General features: G+C 35.3%; 1 protein-coding gene across 2 annotated transcripts; it reads right to left on the reverse strand.

Moving 5' to 3' along the window:
- Window positions 1-847: 847 nt before the first annotated feature.
- Window positions 848-18,524, reverse strand: ANXA1 (annexin A1). Of its 2 annotated transcripts, none has more exons than XM_082842052.1 (13): window positions 18,474-18,524; window positions 11,762-11,838; window positions 11,559-11,667; window positions 10,948-11,042; window positions 9,990-10,103; window positions 9,484-9,574; window positions 7,824-7,903; window positions 7,576-7,632; window positions 5,912-6,005; window positions 4,948-5,043; window positions 3,760-3,818; window positions 2,224-2,346; window positions 848-1,197 (listed from the first exon to the last, which is right to left on the reverse strand). In XM_082842052.1, exons 2-13 carry the CDS (start codon window positions 11,825-11,827, stop codon window positions 1,141-1,143), a joined length of 1,041 nt encoding a protein of 346 aa, XP_082698178.1. In that variant the 5' UTR covers window positions 11,828-11,838; window positions 18,474-18,524; the 3' UTR covers window positions 848-1,140. The 2 variants fall into 2 exon arrangements, with proteins under 2 accessions (XP_082698178.1, XP_082698179.1); XM_082842053.1 differs by having other exon boundaries at window positions 11,762-11,839; window positions 18,477-18,518.
- Between the last annotated feature and the right edge of the window lie 3,361 nt (window positions 18,525-21,885).

The raw sequence follows: 21,885 nt of genomic DNA on the forward strand, positions 1-21,885 counted from the left end.
AAAAAAAATTTTGACCAAGGTATGATCTCACACTTTACATAAAAATTAATTCAAAATGGATCACAAACTGAAATGTAAAATGTAAAACTATAAAACTTTTAGGAAAGACAGAAGAAAATCTTCAGGACCAAAGGTTAGGCAAAGAGTCTGTAGATGTGACACCAAAAGCAAAATCAATGAAAGGAAAAATTGAAAAATAGAATCTCATTAAAACTTGAAATGTTTCCTCTGAGAAAGTCTTTCTCTATTAAGAAGATAAGAATACAAGCTATAGACTGAGAAAATATTTGCAAACCACATATTTGACAAAGGACTAATATGTAGAATACATAAGGAATTCTCAAAAGTCAACAATAAAAAATAAACAATGCCAAAATACAAAATAGTGACAATATCAAATGCTAGTGAGGTTGTGGAGAGAAGAAACTAGATTACTCATACATTTATGATGGGAAAGTAAAATGGTACAGCCACTCTGGAAAGCAGTTTGATCGTCTCTTAGAAAATATGCAACTACCATTTTTTAAAAAGTGAGGAATTTTTATTGCTGTTGCTATTTCATCTTTATACTGGTTCATGAAATACAGCAGAATATCCAATTGTTACAATGCTGATGCAATAAATCCATTATTATACAAAGATACTCTCTCAATAATCTGTACCCAAATGGTAAAATGTATGAAGTTCATTTTCTAACTCTGTGAATACTTTATGTTGTTTAATATGTAAAATCTATTTCATTAGAGGATTATAATTTAGAATTCAGGCTCCTGTCCCTTGATATCAAATTAAACAACTGCATTACACACAAAGGAAAATCAGAATAGAAGAACCAATGATACACCAATTGTCCTGTAAAACCATTTTAATTTCTGTGACATAAACATCTTTCTCAAGCAATGTTACTAGAACAACCTCTTTATGGGGTTTTATAGTTTGGAGTAAATATATTTTTAAAAAACTTATCTCTATTATATAGAATTGAAATAAAAAATGATTTATAGGCTATACTTTTTAGGAAGGAGTTACTAGACTATATTCCTGTTGAAGAAACTTTCCTATTTAAATCTATGATATGGAATGGAAAGATATGGTTAATAAGTCTTCTGATCAAAAAGCTTGAGATCATCAAAGGAATGTTTAGTCTCCTGCACAGAGAGACACCAGGATTTTTTCATAATCTCCCTTGGTTTCATCCTGTTGATAAAAAATAAAGTATACTTAATGCTACCTGAAACCATAATCAATAGAAGGTATTTTTAAATTGTAGAATAATTACTGTATTAGACTTAACAGTTGTAGAACGTACATCACAGTACATCTATTTTCTAGGATCTTGGATAAGAATATCACTTATTTAATTAAATAATATAATTCATATAGCAGATAACTGATATTTTAATTATTATATGAAAAGCAATGGCTTTCAAAATTCAGATTGCAAACTTCTCTGAATTGATCATGTTATATATTAGAGCCATTATTTTCCAAGAATGAAATATCACACAGAATTAAGTATAACACAATATAATTTCATATCACCTCTGGCTTGCTCAACCAGAGTGAAAGTTATAAGCCCATGATATTCTCACTTTTTCTTGGTAGATTTTAGTTATCCAATATAAATGCCAAATTGAATTTAAACAGTCACTTATCTTTCATTAAGTTCAAAACCCCTTGACTTGTCTTTTTTTACTTCTTAACTTGAACATGTATTTTATATATTTCACATATGACAAAATTAAGGAAAAAGTTAGAATAAAATGTTTCAAATCCTCTGATCAGTATTCATTGATCATAAATCATTATATAAATCATAATATCTCTCTACTAAAATATTTTGACTGCTAAATGTATGTATGGGAAACTGTTTCCATGACTATTGAAAAATTTGCAGAGTCTTTCATTATAGAACTCACTAGTAGATTTTACCAGTGATAGTTCAGTTTACTTTAAATTATGTATCTTTTTTAAAAATTTTTATATTTTGGCTGTACCACATGGCATGCAGGATCTTAGTTCCCTGACCAGGGATCGAACCCGCACCCCCTGCAGAAGTGCGGAGTCTTAACCACTGGACCGCCAGGGAAGTCCCTGTATCTTAATATAACAAATTAATCTTACATGCGAAATTTACAGATACAATAAGTCAGCCTTTCTCTTAGAAGAAGCTGCAAAAGTATTGTCATTTGTGGGGTTAGCATTATGAAAATCACAACATACCAGGATGGCTTGGCAGAGAGAGATGCCATACAACTTCTGATAGCATGCTTTGATGTCATTCATGTCGATTTCAGAACGGGAAACCATAATCCTGATCAGTGTCTTATGACGAGTTCCAATACCCTGTCCAAAACAAATGATGGTAAGTGTCCCTCATGTTCAGAGCATACTCTTAATAAGGGAGGATGTGGGTTTGAATGTGAAGCTCTTTTGCTCACCTATATAGTTTCTATGGAGAAACTATCACCACATTAAAATACACACACACACTTTACACAAGTGGTAATAAAATGACACAAACCAAACTGTGATATCTGCAGCATATATACGAGCTTTCATAACCTCCTAATTGGTCTTCTACCACCCAGTCTTTCCTCTGTCTAAACTATTCAATAATTACAAATGAAGTAAACTTTCTAAATTATAAATCTAATCTTCCCATTCATCTATTTAAAACCCTTCAATGGCCTTCTGCTGCTTCTAGGATGAAAACCAATCATTTTATCTGGGCTTACCATGCCCTGCCTAATTCTACAACTTCTTCCACCATGCACCATCACTCTAATTATGTTTACTATCCTGAAAGAGACATGATATCTCCTCCTCCTGGACCAGTCTTGCTTTATCCCTTCATCTCGTCCACTTCTGCTCTCCTCTGGCTATTTCCTTTTCAAATACCAGGTCTTAGTTTAGCTGACAGCAAGGCTACATTGATTTCCAAAGTCTGGGGCACAGGCCCCTCTTCTGCTCTTTTACAATACTAGGTTTTCATTGTTACCCATCTAATTACCTCACTAGATAACAGCAGGCATGGGGTCAGGGACTGTACTGCCTACTACTGATACCTAGTAGCACAATGCCTATCACTTCATAGGGACTCTTTCCTATTAATTGAATAGTTAGATCGCTCTCCGAAGACTTCCTTATTTTGGAGTGGCAAAGGAAAAAAAAAGACAATTTCATAACTTGTCACAATACAAGCATGGAGGTGACATCCTATATAATAAGATGCATGCTAAATGATAAAGTTAAAGTGAAGTGGTTAAGGTATCTCAAATACATCTTAATAACACCTTCCACTTCAGTGATCTTAGAACAAAATTTAAAAATCTTAGAATGACATATAAAGCAATGGCATGGAAGACAGAATAATAAAAAAGATAAATGAAGCTTAGAAAGGGGGAGATTGTGCAACTTACAACCTTAGCAGAAGTAGGTTACTAAAATCATACATTAAATGAGGAAGTATATCACCCTTCCTCTGCCAACTGAAGTTTTATTTAAATCATGAGTAATCTACAAATTACATTCAAGCTCACCTTACTATCTTACCTATAAAAGAACATAAAAAATCTAACAGAGAATTTTATTCTAATAAGGAAGTATATTACCTCTTGCATTGGATGGAAAAGTAATTCTTTTTAATGGAAAGATCTCAAAATAAGTGTAATTTTCAAACAATATGAGGTTTTCTGTTCTTCTTTCCATACACTGTAATTTTTTTTCCCTAAGCAAATCACATATGTTGAAAGTTACCTTCATGGCCTGATGAAGCTTCTCAGCAAAGAACATTGATTTGCTTGTGGCACACTTCACTGCAAGAGAGGTATATTTTAGTTGACATATTTACCACCAAAAAAAGAAAGATGCATGTGACAGAAGCAAGAATACAGAGTTTTGCAAGTAAGATTCTATTCTCCATCCCTGTTCCTTACCCCTCCTACCAATATGGGATATTTGGCTTATAAGAAGCTATTCTCTAGATGGTGACTTTGAATATTCTGTCCTCTGACAACATCACTTTTTTCCTATTATCTTAAATCTACCCAATAGCAACTTCAGTATTTCATGCTATCCTGAGTATACTCTTCATGGAAACAGGGAAGCTAGTAGGTGTTAAAGGTCATGCTGGCATGGAAGAAATAGTTCTGCATGTTGTAATAAGAAAAAAATTTTAAGTGGAACAAGACAGTCTTAAAATATAAGGCAGCTGCCAAATATAAAATACTAACAGATGTGTCAGTTGGTATGATTCTCTACCTTGACACTCAAAGTGTGGTCTATGGACCAAAAGAATTGGCATCAACTAAGAGCTTGTTAGAAATGCAGAATCCAGGCCCCACCCCAGACCTACTGAATTAGAATCTGTATTTTAACAATCTTCCCAAGGGATTCATATGCACATTAATGTTTGAGAAGCACTGCTTTAAAATGCAGGTTTCCAAACCTTGACTGGTCATCTGAATAAAATGGGAAACCTTTAAAATCCTTTTCTCCTGAAGACCTTTTCAGAAGCCACCAGGGACCTACTGAATCAAATCCTTTGGACTTGCCCAAGATTACTCAGTTAGCAAGTGACAGACCAGAATGTGGATCTGCATTTATTTAATTCCAAATCCTATGCTCTTAATGACCATTTTGAATTTCCTTTGTGCCATGCCCGGCCTGGTGTATTGCATGGTAGTATAAGTAAGGTGCTCAGTAAGTACTGTCCACCTGCCCATCTTTCTAAAAAAGGAAATAATATCTGTTACTACTAACAAGGCCATTGTATAACATTAGCTAAATATTTATTGCCGTTATCTTACATGTTGCCTCTATTTGAAATATAAATTACATCTGAGTTTTTGTTTTGTTTTGTTATATTTTATTTTGTAAATTATGGGACAGCATTGACAATGCAATTTCAAGTTAGAAAACTCTTCCCCCTCCAGGACTACATACCAATAACTGTGAGGCATTTCTCGATGTCACCTTTCAGCTCCAGGTCCAGAACTTTGTTCATGTCATGCTTACTGAACTTGGAGTACTTCTGAAACACTGAATATTAAATTTAAACTAAGAGATGTACAAAACATCCTATTCTTTAGCAAACTTGAGCAAAATCAGGGCAACTGAGTCAAAGTATTCCTTAGGAGGACTGAACTTCAAAAAACACATTTTAAAGCTAATTATTCAACGGAGCATATTTTGGATACTTCATCTTCTCTGAGAAATGTAACTTCCATGGCTATTTTGGTGCTTCTGTATATTTTGGGGAAATTTTTGCAAATGTTGACATTTATTAGAAGTGGCATGTGATTGACATCCATAACACTACATCAGAGACAAGTGCCATAACAAATGGATCTTTCCTTATATAAAGATCTGTGTAGTAGATTTCTCTTAATTGTAACATTAGAAATCGGAGTGCTGTTATAAAAATAATAAACTTTAGGTAATCGTCATGACCTTCCCTTCGCCTTGACTTCCAGAAGTCAAGAGGTAAATCCTGTGATCAAAGGCAAGAACTCTTTTTTTGGTTTTTGTTTCTGCAGCATCTAGATACTCTTTTCTTCACTCAGCCATGAGTGAAGTTGTTGTTTTTCTTCATTGTACTTTCATTTGTTCTGTTTTATGTGTATATGTTGTCAGACCTATTCCAAATATTTTAGGGAAAGGAAATAGCAAAAATAACAAACTAATGTTCTACATGCCAAAGTCATAAAATGTGTTTCAAATACTATAAAATGGTGGTGGTACAAAGCTGGACAAATGCACAAATAGCAAGAAGGGGTCAGGAACACTGCATCCATTTGGTATCAGAGTGACAATGATTAAGATTTCTCTCTTTTCTTTCTCTTATTTGCCCTAAAAACCCCCTGCATCTTCTATAAACAATCGCAGGAAACATTTGTTTTATTCTTACCTCTGCGAAGATGGCAAGGGCTTCTGGTGGTAAGAATGGTGGTGAACACATTAACATCTGTCCCTTTTCTTTTTTCTCCTGCTTCATATAAGGCCTGTCAAGAAACACAAAAATAAACACTTGACTATCTGCTAACTTGCTATCTGCACAAGAATGTTAGATCTCTTCAAAGATTCTGGAGGCAGCAGCTGCTTTGTGTCCAATACAATCAGAGTAGGCAATGCTAAGATTATAAGTTCCTTAAAGATGGGAACCCTATTTTGTCAAGTATTTTCCACAGTATCTCTCAAGGTGCCTTGCGAACCCTAGAGACTGAATATATGTTTGCAGAATAAATGTTTGTTAAATAAAATTGCTTTAAGATTGCACTCTGTATCAAGGCAACTCCAAGGAACTGTCTAATTTTTAATTTTACTTTTAATTGTTCAAAGTAGTTTTCAGCAAATGGTACTGGTAAGTCAATAATTCAACCATTACCTAGATCTTGAATTTTGATGTTAGAATTTCTGTATTCAAATTCTGACTGTGCCACTTCATAGCTCTGCAATCTTAGATAAATAGTTTCACCTTATTAAACTACAGATTTTCCTCTTTTGCAAATGAAAAAGATAATCCCTGCCTTATTGTCACAAACATGCTCTATTAACTTTGAAATGTTAATTACCATCCTCTTCCTGGGTCACACTAATCCATGTAGCTGCCATAAATATACATCTAAGAGCCCTGATAGCCTTAAAATGGAAAGCAAATTCAGAAATATCACAAGCAAATAAGAGTAATTTCTTACTATGGGCAACTATTCAAATGCTAACTTTGGTTCTTTGGTATGATTGCACAATTTCTATTAAAATGGTCAAATTTCCAACGGGCATAAGAAGTTATTCTGGACTTTCCAAGCAAAGATCTGATATATATGCATTCATTCAACAAAAGTTAATAAATGCTTATTATGTGCAGGATAATGTACTGGTACAGTGAGTGGAGGTGATCAAATAAGTTTCCATTCTTACTAATTCACTGTGATGAATTTGTAGAGAATACTATCTCATGAGGAAGGCATATGTAAATAATAGCTGTCTTTTTTTTTTTTTTTTAACAAAAATTCCAGGCCCTAAAATGACACAGTTTTTCTAATGTTGCCAATGGATTGATGTATAAATAAAAAGCAACCTCGCTGAAACTATATATAACAATATGCTTGAAAGTATATAAATGTTATAATTTTTATAATTTTAATGTCATTACAATAATACTTTTACAATATAAACTTACACCTCTAAACCAATGTTCACTGTTAAAAGAATATTAGATGTGCTTATTCTTTCCACTTTACTTTCTTATACCTGGTAAAATAAAAATTCTGTTTTCTCAACAAAACAATTCTTGGGAATAACAAGTCAAATTCTCCTTGTTCTCTCTCATTCCTCTCCAGCTTCATGAATAGTGCAATCTACTGAAAACATAAAGACCACATTTCCTCTCTTTGATCGCTTGAATGCAGGAAGGTAGGCATCATTCAGGGAATGAACATTAGGTACTATTGTCCTTTTGGAGGATTTCAGACTTGCTTTCACGTGGAGGCCCTCAAGTGGTACCTCACCTCAGGTAGGACCTATTTGAAGAAGGAAAGTGGATTCTAGGAGTATTTGTGTGTACTTGCTTACCCTGGCATCCGTATCAGCCAAGTCATCATCCACGGCAAGATCCTCACATCGTTCACCCTGAAAAATATCCCATTCTTTTGTAAGTGGTTTTCTAGCATGTAATCACATGATTTACTTAATTCCCTTAAAATCAGATGAGTAATATTCTTTGTGGGAAAAGGAATGAATTGCTCATTTCTAGAGAGACGAAATCTAAGATTTTACTTTTCATAAAAGAAGAGGCATTTCCTGAACTATCTGAGTTATACCTTAGCAAGAGAAAGCAAAGCCTTCCGATACTCTCCAGATGTGTCTGAGGTGATGTCTTTAGCCAGATCTCTCTTCAGTTCTGAGAAATAAGAAAAGTATATTTTGTATTAAACTAGTGATAAGTAATGGTGATAATAATAATACCTGACATCTCTATATTGGCTCACAGTTTGCAATGCCAAGTGTTCAATGACTTTTGGGACACATTTCAAATATTATCATTTTTTAATAAAAATAGAGGAATCAGAGCAAGCAAAATTTTTGATCATCAAATTTATTGCCTATAAGGCAACTAAAACAATTTGGATAATACTGTGAAAAGCTATAGCCCTAAAGCTTTTGCTAACGAGAATAAATTGCATAGGTGTACATTATTAAATAACCAATTCTGAAATAAAACATACCAGAATTTAAGCAATGAGATGAATAGAACAGTTATTTAAAAGAATAAACCAGAGGAACTTGCTTGAACACAGGGTATTTATTTACTTAAAAAATACCTTATACGTAATATATTTTAGTTATGCGTGTATATGTGTATGTATACCCGTCTACCTTAGATATAGATGTAAAACTTTTCTTTGTTAAACACCCATACTTAACTTGCAAAATTATGCCGTATTGGCAAAAAATTAACTGAATTTATAATTCACTAGAAGACAGAACAATTTAATAAGCTGTCATTGAACTATACATTGGGAATAATTTATGGATATTTACCTTTGTAAACTATGTTTTATCAAAGAAAAAAACTAATAATAATGCCCCTCTTGATGGTTTTCACTGATAAATGGATTTAAGATAAATATTGATAATGAGATATGAATTGCAGAAAATGAGGTTAAAAGCTTCCTTATTCTGGTTCCTTTATTAGATTGCTGTGAAAATAATACACAAGGGCTATTGTATTCTCTATGTTTGGTATTAAAATCAAGCAGAAATATCCTCCGTGGTGCTACATATTAAGCTGGGAAAACAAAAAAGCTGGGGACTTAGGAAACTAGAAAAGGAAAATAGTAAAGGCCCAGCACTGCCCAGGACCCACTTGCAGATACTCTTTATAATGTTGAGCATACCACTGAAATGAGATGTTTCACTGAATAGATAACATGAGCCACTGCTGGTCTTTCATCCCCATGGATCTATCTGGACATTGAAGGTAAGTGAGTCATTTATACTCATAATGGTAAAGTTAGTTTCCATCAGAGAATTATAAGCACCAAGCTCTGTACTTTTTCAAGGACAAATGTTTGGGGTGTTTTGTTGTTATCTTTTCAAAATGGAAGACAACGGGACATTTTTATGAAATAAACCTCAGAAAGATAAGAAATGTTTTTAGGAAATTCTTTAAATTCAGTTCTTTGAATTGAGTTTTCCACTGCAATAATATGTGGCCATTTGTCCCAAAGGGACATTTTTTATTAAAGTGCAAACTTGATGAGGGCTGAGACAATTGTGTCCCTTATCTGAACCCCAGCAGCTCTAATGTGTCTGGTAACAGTATGTGCGTGTGGTAGACATGTGGTAAACAATGAAGAAATATGTCAATATGTAGTTTCCAAAGTCCCCATAATTAACATCCACACTCAATTATTTTTTGAAGTATATCAGATTTCCTTTCCGACTAAGGCACTTGGGTTGTTGGACATTAAAACTTACCTTCTTTATAGACTCTGTTAATTTCTTTGATTTCTTTGTTAGTTCTTGATGCCAAAATTTCATTCAGAGTGTCTTCATCAGTTCCAGCGCCCTGAATTGAAAAAGAAGAATAAAATGTAGAAAAATCTTCATTCAAGAATATCAACTAGTTTTTGCGTCCCAAAATTTGTTTGAATCTGACATTTAGTAAATTTCTCACAGTGTTTAGTAAATATCCACAATATTTAATAATTACAATAAGGTCTATCTATTATAGTGCTCTAAAAACAAAATGGGTTTAAAGCAAATATTTTGGGCAAAAACGTAAAAAGAGAGATCTATGATATACAATAACATCATGAAGGTAGTGGAAATAACATAGTTGTTAACACCAACATTTATTTATTTATTCATTTTGTAACCACTGATTGATAGCCCTATAATAGTTGTTGAGAATACAGTAAGAGGCATCAGTGGATTAGACACTCTCTTGAGGAAAGGAGTTTTGCTTAAATTAGATGATTTACCCGCATGGCAGCACGGAGCTCATCAGCATCAAACTGGGCTGGAGTTTTCAACAGAGCCAAAGCAACTGTCTCAAGGTGACCTGTGAGGGCTTTCTTCAGAGCTTCATCCAGGGGCTATAACAAGGAGATGTTATAACCTTCTAGTAAATAACATGCAGGGTGATAACAGTAATGTGGTGTTACCTGATCTTTAGATAGTCTTACTGAGTCCTAAACCCAACCATTTTTTAGAGCTCCTTCCCTTTACATAGAAAAGGGTACTTGATATTTAATATCTTAGTCTTTTAGATCTAGAGTGATTAGAATGAAATTTACTGAATTCATTGATAAGTTTTTAAAGGAGAGGGTTCTCAATCCTTTATACAGGGAAGAAATCACAAAGCTCAAAAGATAGGGGCTGTGTATTAACAGAAAGAGTAGTAAGAATACTTTAAAAATAATGTATTAATAACTTTTCCAACCATTAGGATTTGCACTGTTCAAATAAGCACTATAATCAGACATCAAATAGTTTTCTAACTGTACTCCTTAAAAAAATTGCCCATTTTTGGTATAAAAATATAAAGCTTACTTTTAAAATAGAATTATATGTATAAATTTTACATTCAGACATTAAACAGTTCAGTTTAAGTTTTAGCAGAAGACACATTTCAATCAGAACCTATTTCTTATTGCCAATAGTAATCTTGATGTCTGTTATGTTCAAGTTAAAGGCTTGTCTCCAATACAGAACACCACATGACATGTGCAAAGAATCAAGATGACAAAACAATATATAAAACCAGGAAATTTGCTAGAATTGATTACATTGCAACCAAGAGGATAAATACAGTAATCTTAGTTGTAATGGAAAAACAGTGGTTAGAGACTGACAGAACTAGGCAACTGTGCTTCAAAATCTATACTTAAACATAAATATGACTGAAATTAATTATCTCAATTAACCACTCCAACCTACCTTTCCTTTTTCCTGGAGATAGGCTGCTTTGATCTGCTGACGCTGGGCATTGTTTCTCTTAGTCAGAATTTCAATGATGGTTGCTTCATCCACACCTGGAAATAAAGGGCCCCTAGACTTCTAAAATCAATTTTCTTCATCATCAACAACCGACATAAAATGGTTCATTATCAAGATGCTTCAAAGGGAGTTCTTAACAAAACTAAGAAGTACAAATTTTACCAGACTGGGATATGGATGCGATACTGCATATCAAATGGAAGCACTTGGGATGACATTCCATTCACTTGAATGAGAAAGGAGGAAGAAATTGTTCCTGGCCCTCAGTGTTGCAGTGTTTGTTTCCTAGATTAAACCCTAAATGTGAGCAGAGGTGTTGACTTCAGCATTGAGCCTGTTAGAAATGAGCTTTGTGAGCATATCTGTTGTAGAAGTAGATATTCTACCGATTTGACCAAAATTTCCCAAGCGCTGAGAAAGGAAATATATCTTCATTGACAAGGAAATCTTTTTATCTTCAAAACAAAAGACTCTTTAAATTGCACAGGTCTGTTTTTTAGTAGCCATTCTGAAATGTCTAGGAGGGGACTGTTTTGGGGAGACAGAATTACCTTTAGCTGTGATTGCTTTATGCAAGGCCTCAACATCTGAGGATGGATTAAAGCTAGGGTAGGGGCTCACTGATGACCCAGGACCACCTTTGGATCCTTTCACAGTTTTCTGTGGATAAGAGAGAAATAAATTACTGTCCATTCACTTACATTAGTTTCTATTTTAATATTTAACTAAGTTCTTTTATTGTCACTTGACTTACAATGTATTCCTGCTCGTCATTGTCAATAAACCAGGCCTGCTTGAGAAATTCATTTACCATTGCCATTTTTGAAGGATCTGAAAAGAAAACAGGTCGATGCGTTTACAAACCACAAACCCACCACATATACACACCACTCCACCCCTTTACATACACAAGACATAGAGCAGCCTTGCCTTTACTTTCCAGAATTAATCTTTGGAGCATCCTAAAATGCTGGATTTGGGTTTTTTTTAAAAGAGTCTACTACCCTTGAACAGAAATCCATAGCCTCAGAAACGTAGCTCTTCCTCAGCATATTCAGAACTCACTTTAGGGATCAGATGACTTCTATAAGTAAGCATATAGGCTGAAGAGAGGAGCTGGTGTTTCACTTCACTGCTCTAAATTTACAGACCACCCACTGTATGCCAAGCACTGAGGGTGCAAAAAACATTGAAATATCCCTTGGCTCAAAGAACTTGAAGCCAGTGTGTGCTCTCCCTAAGAAAATTCAAAAGCTAAGAACAATTCTGAGAGGAAGTTCTTGGTGACCGGAGCCTCTCTTGAGAATAGTTGAGATGAGCAGAAAAGTTAAAGAGAACAAAACAGAGAGAAACTTGTCACATTTGGGAAGTTGAAAGAAGTTTACTAGAGCAAGAAATGTTAACAGAAGCCCAAATTTAAAAGTTTAAATATATTTCCAAAGGTTTGGATAAACATTAATGGATTTTTTAAAGAGAAAGTTATATTTCAGAAAGGTCATCCTGTATCCTAGAGAATGGCTAGGAGATGTGCAAGAGGGAAGATTAGAGACCATTTAGTAAGTTGTGGGAGAATCTATGTAGGATTAATGAGGACTTAAACAAAAGTAATGGGTAGAGAAGTAGCATAATACTGACATTTATAAGGTAAAATAATCTATGACTAATCTGTGGGAGTGGATTCAGACTCAAAACTCTATAGAAAGATAGTCAGGTGATATTTCTCCCTGAAATAGTTCAGTTTTCTTTTCCATTCCGTGGTATAAAATTATTTCAGTACCTGGAGTAATCACTGCATTCACATTTCTTCCTATTTGAGCTGTCTAAATACTAGTCCTACATGTGTTTTTTTTACCCAACATGAAAAACCCAGAAAAGGATTATTTTATAGCAGGTGCCTTGCTCTAACAGGATTCATTAGAGTGAAATTGCACCATGCATGCCCTCTTTTGGAAAACTCTATCTTAAAGAAAATTGCCTGACTTGCTGTCATGGTTCAGCAATATTTTTATTTAATAAAACATGTATATTTTTAAAACCTGAAGTACATTAAAAATTAATGCATTCTCTGAGTTATCTACAAAAGAAGCCATCAATGACCCTTTTTGTCTAGGGATTTTTTTTAGGAGCTCAAGCTCCAGGTCTACACTGATCTATCTCTCCATACCCTTTTGTTTATTTCTCTGGAGACAGCTATCATGAGTACATCTGAAGGAGGTTGGAAGGATAATCTTAGCAGTTTTAAATTCTTGCTATGAAGCTAAATGACTCATGAGGAGTAAAACCCATAACCTGATTCCTTAATGGCATGTTCAGACAAATTTCAGTCCACACCTGCTGAAAAATGGCTGTAGTTGCAAGTAATGAGATTAAATACGTGAGAGAATTAATATCCAAAGCAGAAACTATCTCCACTTAATTATCATGGGGATTGTTCAAATTACTGTTGTGTCATCTGTGAGAAGAACCAATATATTGTGCACTCACTTAATCTCTTCCCCTCAAGCAACTGATAAATTTAAAGTTATTTCCTGAGGTAAAGTCATGGTGTACAATTTTGCACAAGGTTTTAGTTCCTATTATACTATAATCTGGTGCAACTGCTGTTGGCACATGGAGTGTCATTTTCCTTTTGCTTAATTGGCATATCCAAAACTTCTTGCAATTTCTGGCAAGGTTTCAGGTATTTAAAATGTCCATTTTTATCATCTCATCCATGCCCTTTATGAAGTAGAATCCTCAAAATGAGTGATATGATCGGTCACTTAGCAAAGTACTTTTCCCTCAATTATAGAAATATGTGTTCTAATATTTCCACTCTTTTCAATTAGAAAAGAAAAACTTCAAAAGAGATCAAAGAAGAGATTAAGGATCTTGTCAAACGTAATTTAAAAAATGAGCCTCACAACTTCAAAATAAATTTTATGGAAACTTTACTTCACAATTTTTTCACTTAAAAATGCTTACATAGGGCTTCCCTGGTGGTGCAGTGGTTAGGGGTCCGCCTGCCGATGCAGGGGACGCGGGTTCGTGCCCCGGTCTGGGAGGATCCCGCGTGCAGCGGAGCGGCTGGGCCCGAGGGGCGTGGCCGCTGAGCCTGCGAGTCCGGAGCCTGTGCTCCGCGGCGGCAGAGGCCGCAGCGGTGAGAGGCTTGCGTACCACAAAAAAAAAAAAAAAAAAAAAAAAATGCTTACATAATGCATCAGTTACTTAAAAAAAAAACTTGAGAAAGCCTAGAAAATGATATTGCTCTATTAATTACTTGATACAAAATAACAAAAACAAAGGGGTTGAATAATTTGTTTGACACAAGAGTATCCATAGAGAAGACAGCTCTGTGACATATCCTCTGTGTTCCTCGATTTTAGTCTGAAGCCATTTGGATGGCCTGAAGGTATGATCTGGAATATAGTCAAGCAACCTGAATAGAACTTACTCAGGAAAGCAATTAGAGGAAAACGGAATCTAAATTCAGCCAAACAAGATCCACTAGCTCTCAGCAAAGCTTAAAGACACAAGGATTGTGGCAGGAGGTACAAACCTTCACGGAAGTAGTTTCGATCATGTACTGCTAGTTAAGTGCTCAAACGCAGCTACACGTTTTAACAGAACGTTGAATAGTTGCAACACACCTTACAAATACCACAGCAAAAATATTTTGCTCAGATTGTATTGCTAAACCATTCTGTGTGCTCAATACCTAACCTCTGTATGAAAACCAGCATTTTGTACTTGATTAAAACCATTCAGTAATTTGAAGGTAAGATTTCTTAACTATAAATAAATCACAAACATGCAAACATGTTTTATAGATTGCCACATGCTATACAAATATTTGTCATATATTTTTACTATTCAGAGAATGATCTAGTCTATGAAGTAGAATTGTACAGTAAAAAAAGAATTTAGTAACCCTCTGAGTTCACAACAGGTTTTATTTTTTCCATCTTTCTTTTAAGTTGCAATGTTTAGAACATGTACTAGGTACTTAAGAGCTTATTTTATTAATTTTCCTTGGCTCAATATACATTTAATCTGGCTACCAGTGAGCTCTGAAACCAAGTTTATCTCAGTCTTTAACATCATCTAATTTGAAGATGAAATTGACCATTTATATATAGGCTGACCTATGTGGAAATTAATAATATTCCAGAGTTCTTCTAATTAATCATGCACTGCCTACCAATCTCATTTATCTATGAAAAAATGTGTAACTTTTTAGGGATTAACATTTTTTTGTATGTGTCATAAAAGAGCTCTCTTCCTCTCATTCAGCAATAAATTAAAGAAGGTAAATATGCATAAAAAGATGCTAGACAGAGAGGGAGCCATACTTACTAAATGTAGGAGAAAGGTATTCCAGAAATGGTACATTAGCAATTGTACCAACTGGACAGTTTGAGAAAACTATGGCTTATTGTATGAAAGTTAATTTCCTGATTTTTTTAAACTGCACTATGGTTGAAGTATCTAGAGACATGGGGACATCATATCTGCAGTGTTCTTTCAAATGATACAGAAAAGAAAAACTGTATAGAGGGTGGAAGGGGGAAAAGGAAGAATTAATGAGAAAGCAAATGTGGTGAAAGGTTAACACTTGGGGAACCTGGGTAATAAGTATATGGTGATTCTGCGCAGTTTTCTTGCAACTCTTCTGAAGGTTTGAAATTATTACAGAAGAACAGTTTTTAATAACTTTAAAAACCACAATTTCTATCTCTGTCAGCTTCATGAAAGGCTACTTCCAGAATTTCTGACAGAGGAAACTGAGTTTTGTGGTCTATCATGCCTTCCTTGAGACAAGTGGGAAAGATCAGAGTTCTGCAAAGACAGCAGCAGAAATTTGATCCTTGCAGAGGACAGCATCATTATTCCCATTTTCTACCTGGATAAACAAAGTGTAATTTCTTCTGGCAGTTTTCTAGACACTAGTGGCAAGCATCAAGGCATACATAAATCCATGCCTTCTGATTCCAAAATATTGTATATGCTTTTAAACTAGTGACCAAAAAGATGATGACAAGATCAATGTTATTTTTAATAGCTTACACTTAAGAATCAAATTCATTCACAGTTAACCCATGGAGACTGTGGCAGGTTTCACCCCAGCCCGAGGGAGTTTATTCTTCAATACTTTGGCCTGTGCATAGTTTTTTCCCTCGAATATATATTTCACAAGTCTTTCCCACACCTACTCGTTTGAGAAAACGCAATTAGTCTGTACAACGGCATAACTTACGAAGAGCCACTTTATGAAAGGTAGTCTCATGAATGTTTTGCTTCTAGACTTTTGAGTAAGGTGTTCCCTTTGCCTGGAATGCTGTTTCATCCTCCATGTCCAATTCCCTTTGCCTAAATGATGCTTCTTGGTGAGGACTCAGCCTACACCTCATGATATCCTCCAAGAGGCCTTCCTTGGTCCAGCACTGAGGTGAGTGACCGACCTTCTGTGTGCTCCCGAAGCATCCTGCCTTTACTCCTACACTTGTCCCTATTGTTCTGCATTATCACTTTCTATTTACTTATCTATATTTATAGCAGCATTCCATGGGGGCAGTGATAACCTACCATTCATTATGAACCTCTAATCCCTGGCAGAATGCTTTGTACTTAGTATGCTAATAAGCATTATTGAATGAACAAATATTGTATCAGTGCTAATTATTCAGGAAAAATATCTATACTAATTTAACAAATATTTTCTACCCACAACTATAGGATGTAAAAATAAGAATTGAGGAGCTCTGAGCCCTACTTTGACTCTCTTTAGCTGGCTGTTTGCCCTCAAGAAAACATTTAACTTCTCGGCAGTGGAGGAGAGGGCCTCCATTTATAAAAATAAGAGTGTTGAAATACACAGTAGCTAAGATTCATTATAGCTCTGAAGTGCCAGTCTTAAATTTCACCTCAAGCAGATGGAGGTGGAGAAAATTAGCATAATGAATGAAGGTATTATATAAATTGTATCTGTTCTGATCTTTCTGATAAAAATCTCCCCATTTTAAGGAAAGAGGAAATCATTTACTGAAAAAACGGCTTTTGGTTTATCACTGAAAAATAATACGTCCATGGCTTTAAATATGTCATCAATTAATGGGTCTAGAGAGGATTAAAAACCAGCTCAGCAAGCTAACATCAATAGAAACCAATCTTTGCAGATCATTTGACTGAAAAAGTATTTAATAACCATGAAACTCTAGCTGGTTTCTTAATAATATTATTATTAACAGTTTTGTCAACATCCATCAAATGTCAGATATCTGCCAGATGTGGTTGAGCCTGGGGCTACAGGGTGGTTAACATAACTTCTGGAGAAGAGGCCACTTGGAAATTATGAAACCAGCATTTGACCACATTTGAATCGTTTTGCAATGTGCCTACCAAAATACATTCCTGCAAGCAGGGGAGAATATTACTTTTTCAAGGTCCATACATAATTTTAGACACAAACAAGGCAAGAAAAAGCACACCTTTTTTGATTAACTAGCACTAAAAATCATATGTTACGTCATTTAACTTAATATTCGGAATGAGCTAAGAAAAAATTCTTGAAGGAACATTTGTAATAAACAATAGCCAAATATATGGTGAGGATTCAAAATCTCTCACTTTTGCACATATATTCAACACCAGTAAAAACTCTACTTTAGATCTGCTTTTTGCTTTTCTAAGGAGTTTTATGGCCATTAGCTCATTCAGCAATCAAGATGCTACTAAGTGGAATATTTTTAGAGGGCCCTACAGGCGTTCCCAAGAGATAACTTATCTGACACCACCCAGGAGGAAATACTTCCTTTCCCCTTAGGTTTTCAAATCAGGACTTGAAAAGCCTGTCTAAAACACAGAGACTACAGGAAAAAGAATGTGGCCACACCCTCTCTAAATGAAATGATTAGTAAGTGGATCCTCTAATTTACTTACACCGCATGAGTGAACATAACATTAATTTCAAAATGTTAATTACAAAAGCCATAATTGCCACTATGAGGTCTGAATCTATTTTTTTGTTTTGCTTTGTTTTGTTTTACAAAAGAAAAAATAAATTATTTAAGTCCTGCTAATTTGAGATAGCTCCCTGAAACCTATGTCTGGGTTCTTCTGGCCTGGCTCCCCACAGACACCACCATCCTTCATGATTTCCTTGTAAAGCATACACAGCTCGTGGAGACTCATAACTTGTAGGAAAAAACACATTCTTTCCTTCTTTTCCATGGTAACTCACCAACAGTACAATAAGCCAGTATTAAGCAAAGTTTCCTTGTTTTTAAAATTGTATTTCTTAACTAAGTAAAAATAAAACATTACAATTTCTGATTCCTAAAATATAAATAGCCAGTGTAATTTTACATAAAGATTTATCAAAGGTGTAAGTGCAGCTAGCCATAAATTACACAGAAGTAACATTAACACTGTAATGGGAAAAGTTTTCAAAACAGCCAAAACTACCTAAATGTAAAACCAAGACTTACCTTTTTTTTTTTTGCCTCCGTCCAAAGACCTAAAGAGAGATTCTTCTCTGAACGGCTCACGCTGGAAGTGGAACCTTGGGCTTCTGATTTTATAGAATTTGAAAGGAGACCACACCTAGCAACCAGAAGTTAGTAACGGGCTGCCTTTTGTTTGAAATACTGGGTTCAGTCTTGCTCAAAACAAAGTGAAGCAAGCCTTGCAAAATTACTCACTAAACCAACTCAGAGCTGACAGCACAAAAGGAAAAAAAAAAGAAGTACAGATTTTTTTCCCTCTTCAGTTTGCACTGTTTTTTTTACAGGGGAGTAGAACGCAAGAGATTTTCAAGTATGCAGTACTATCCGCCTCAATCCTGATACCAATGATTGGCATACTTTTTTAGTCAAATGAATTGTGAGATGAAAAATCATAAACTTTAAAACAAAATAAAACCCCCTTTGGTTAAGTCCCAGCTTCATCACTAATTACTATGTGATCTTGGGGACATATTTAACTTCCCTGAATTTGTTTCAACTTTTGTGAAATAGGGATAATATCTTCTAGGCTGCCTACTTACTAGAATTCTTATGACAATAAGAACTAATAATTAAGAAATTAAGAAATAATAGGGACTTCCCTAGTGGTAGAGTGGTTAAGAATCATCCTGCCAATGCAGGGACACGGGTTCGAGCCCTGGTCCGGGAAGATCCCACATGCCACGGAGCAACTAAGCTCCTGTACCACAACTACTGAGCCTGCACTCTAGAGCCCGCGAGCCACAACTACTGAAGCCCACAAGCCCTAGAGCCCGTGCTCTGCAACAAGAGAAGCCACCGCAATGAGAAGCCCGCGCACCGCAACAAAGAGTAGCCCCGCTCACCGCAACTAGAGAAAAGCCTGCAAGCAGCAAAGAAGACCCAACACAGCCAAAAATAAATACGTTTATTTTTAAAAATACAGTATATATTTGTAAATTTTAATGTTATGCAGTATTGGATAATCTTCTATTTCACCAGCATTTTTGCTGCCTTCAAAATAAAAGATGTTTTGTGCTTGCAGACATCTTGTTGATATAAATAAGAAATATAAAAGAAATAAAGCTCCAGGTTGTCTCAAAATTTCAAACAAAGTTAACTCTAGAAGTATGATCATTATGACATTCACAGAAAATATTGGCATTAGAGGAAGGCTTATGTACATTAATTTTTTATAGAATGTTATATATAAACTTTAATACAAATAGCTACTTGATATTCTAGAGGATTTTTTTTTTTGCGGTACGTGGGCCTCTCACTGTTGTGGCCTTTCCCGTTGCGGAGCACAGGCTCCGGACGCGCAGGCTCAGCGGCCACGGCTCACGGGCCCAGCCGCTCCGCGGCATGTGGGATCTTCGCGGACCGGGGCACGAACCCGCGTCCCCGGCATCGGTAGGTGGACTCTCAACCACTGCGCCACCAGGGAAGCCCCCCTCTCCCTTATTCTCGCTCGCCCTTCTGTTGGTGCTTACCCCTGTGGGAGCACTTACCAAAGCAATTTAAAACTCTCCGTTTACTTGTATGTGCCCCCTCTAGACAGGCAGCTCCTTAAAAGTGGGAGCAGAGTCCCTCTGTCTGCATCCTCAGAGCCAAGCCAGAGAAGTGTCCGGCCCACAGCAGCTGCTCGATAAATATTTATTAAATGAAAGCAGTAATTAATTAGCCGCATCCAACTATAGTGGAAAGAGATGGACCCCTCAAAGCATCAAACACAGAAAAGCACCTATCACCATAATCAGGCACAGAGTGGGTGTTCAACACAAATGTGTTAAATGGATCAGTTAGATATTTCATTAGCATGTATACAACCCATCGTCTTGTATTCCTGATACACACAGATTAAATGGGCTTTTGTGGTCTGGACGTCAGCCCCAGCTCTTAATAGGAAAAAGCCTTTCACGTTCCAAATAGCTTAAGAAGAAACCCCTGGAAGAGAACCTGTTGGTAAGCAGGGGCTGAGAGTACAACAGTGAAACACTGTTTATCAAATTTAGCTTCTACTAATCTACTTTAATTTCTTTTTGCTAAACCCGTAAGTGGATATCTACTTGTCTCTTTAATAAAATTACAAATATTTTCCCTCATTATTTTCTTCCTGTATTCTATCCTTCTTTCCTTTATCTTCATTTTTTTCTCTCAACTAAATGGATTCAATGTTTTAAGAGCTATTATAATACAATAAAGAGATGAACAGAATCATTGACCAAATAATTAGGACAAGGTAAAAAGCAAAGCAGTATATAGCATAAATAGAAACAATCCATATTTTTAAAATAAGATCCTAAACAATTGGGCTCTGTGCCCTTGGAACTACTTCATGCTGAGTTCTAGAACATACACTAAAAGTGATCAGGATGCAAGTTGGATTTAAGGGGGCTACCATTTCCAGCAACATGTTAAATAACCTGCATGTGAGATTCTGACCCTTACAGCACCCTAAGGGGAGCATTTGACTCTCCATACTCAAAAATTACCCACCTAATACACCAGGAATACAGACAGGCATATGCAAACACTTAAGGTCACTTCAGAGACACTGCATCTGTCATAGCCAAAAAAGCCAAAAGACAAACTAAGAAAACTGTGGTCTGCAGGTATGATGTTCAGTCAAGTCCATCCTCAACAGTAAAGCTTTTGTCACTTTCTGGAAGATGACTATGTAGGACAGTTTTTATTTCGGGAGGGGAGGGTTTTGAGGGTTTTCTTAAACAGCTTTGTACAGATATAATTCACATGACATATAATTCACCGATTTTAAGTGTGCAATTCAATGGTTTAAAGAGCTATGCAGCCATCACCACAATTTTAGAACATCTTCCCCCAATTTCTCCACATCCTCACTAACACTTGTTATTACCTGTCTTTTTTTTTTATTCAAACAGAAAGTCACAAAAATTATAATCATCCTCATCAGTTCACTCAGTCCCATGTAATTAATTCTTTTATCTTGATCTTTTGTTAGCACTTTTATGAATTCATCAATTTTCCATTAGAGTTCTGAAATGCTTATTCATTCAGTTCAGCAGTATAGTCAGTTACCAGAAACCTGTACTTGTCAGAGTCTTTTCCATGAATTCCTTGAAGATGAAACCCTTTTATAGGAACATTTTTGCAAAAGCATCACAGTACACCCAGAACTGTCTGTAAATGACAAAAGACTTAAAAATGACCACGGTTAAAGATTTGATGAAAGTTCATAATAATGCAATTGACAAGGAAATTTAGTTATTTCTGAGATATACATTTTAAAGTAATAACTAGAATTATGACTTATAACATTATGCCAGAACATATAATATTTTTAGAAATTTCATGTAATGTCTGAAACATTTATATTAACATATTTCCATACAAAAAACCCAAAGAAAATTTAGTATTAGTTGTTTTGTTTGTTTTA

The sequence above is a fragment of the Leucopleurus acutus genome (genome assembly GCF_964270905.1).
Source record: "Leucopleurus acutus genome assembly, chromosome: 7".
NCBI lineage: Eukaryota > Metazoa > Chordata > Mammalia > Artiodactyla > Delphinidae > Leucopleurus > Leucopleurus acutus.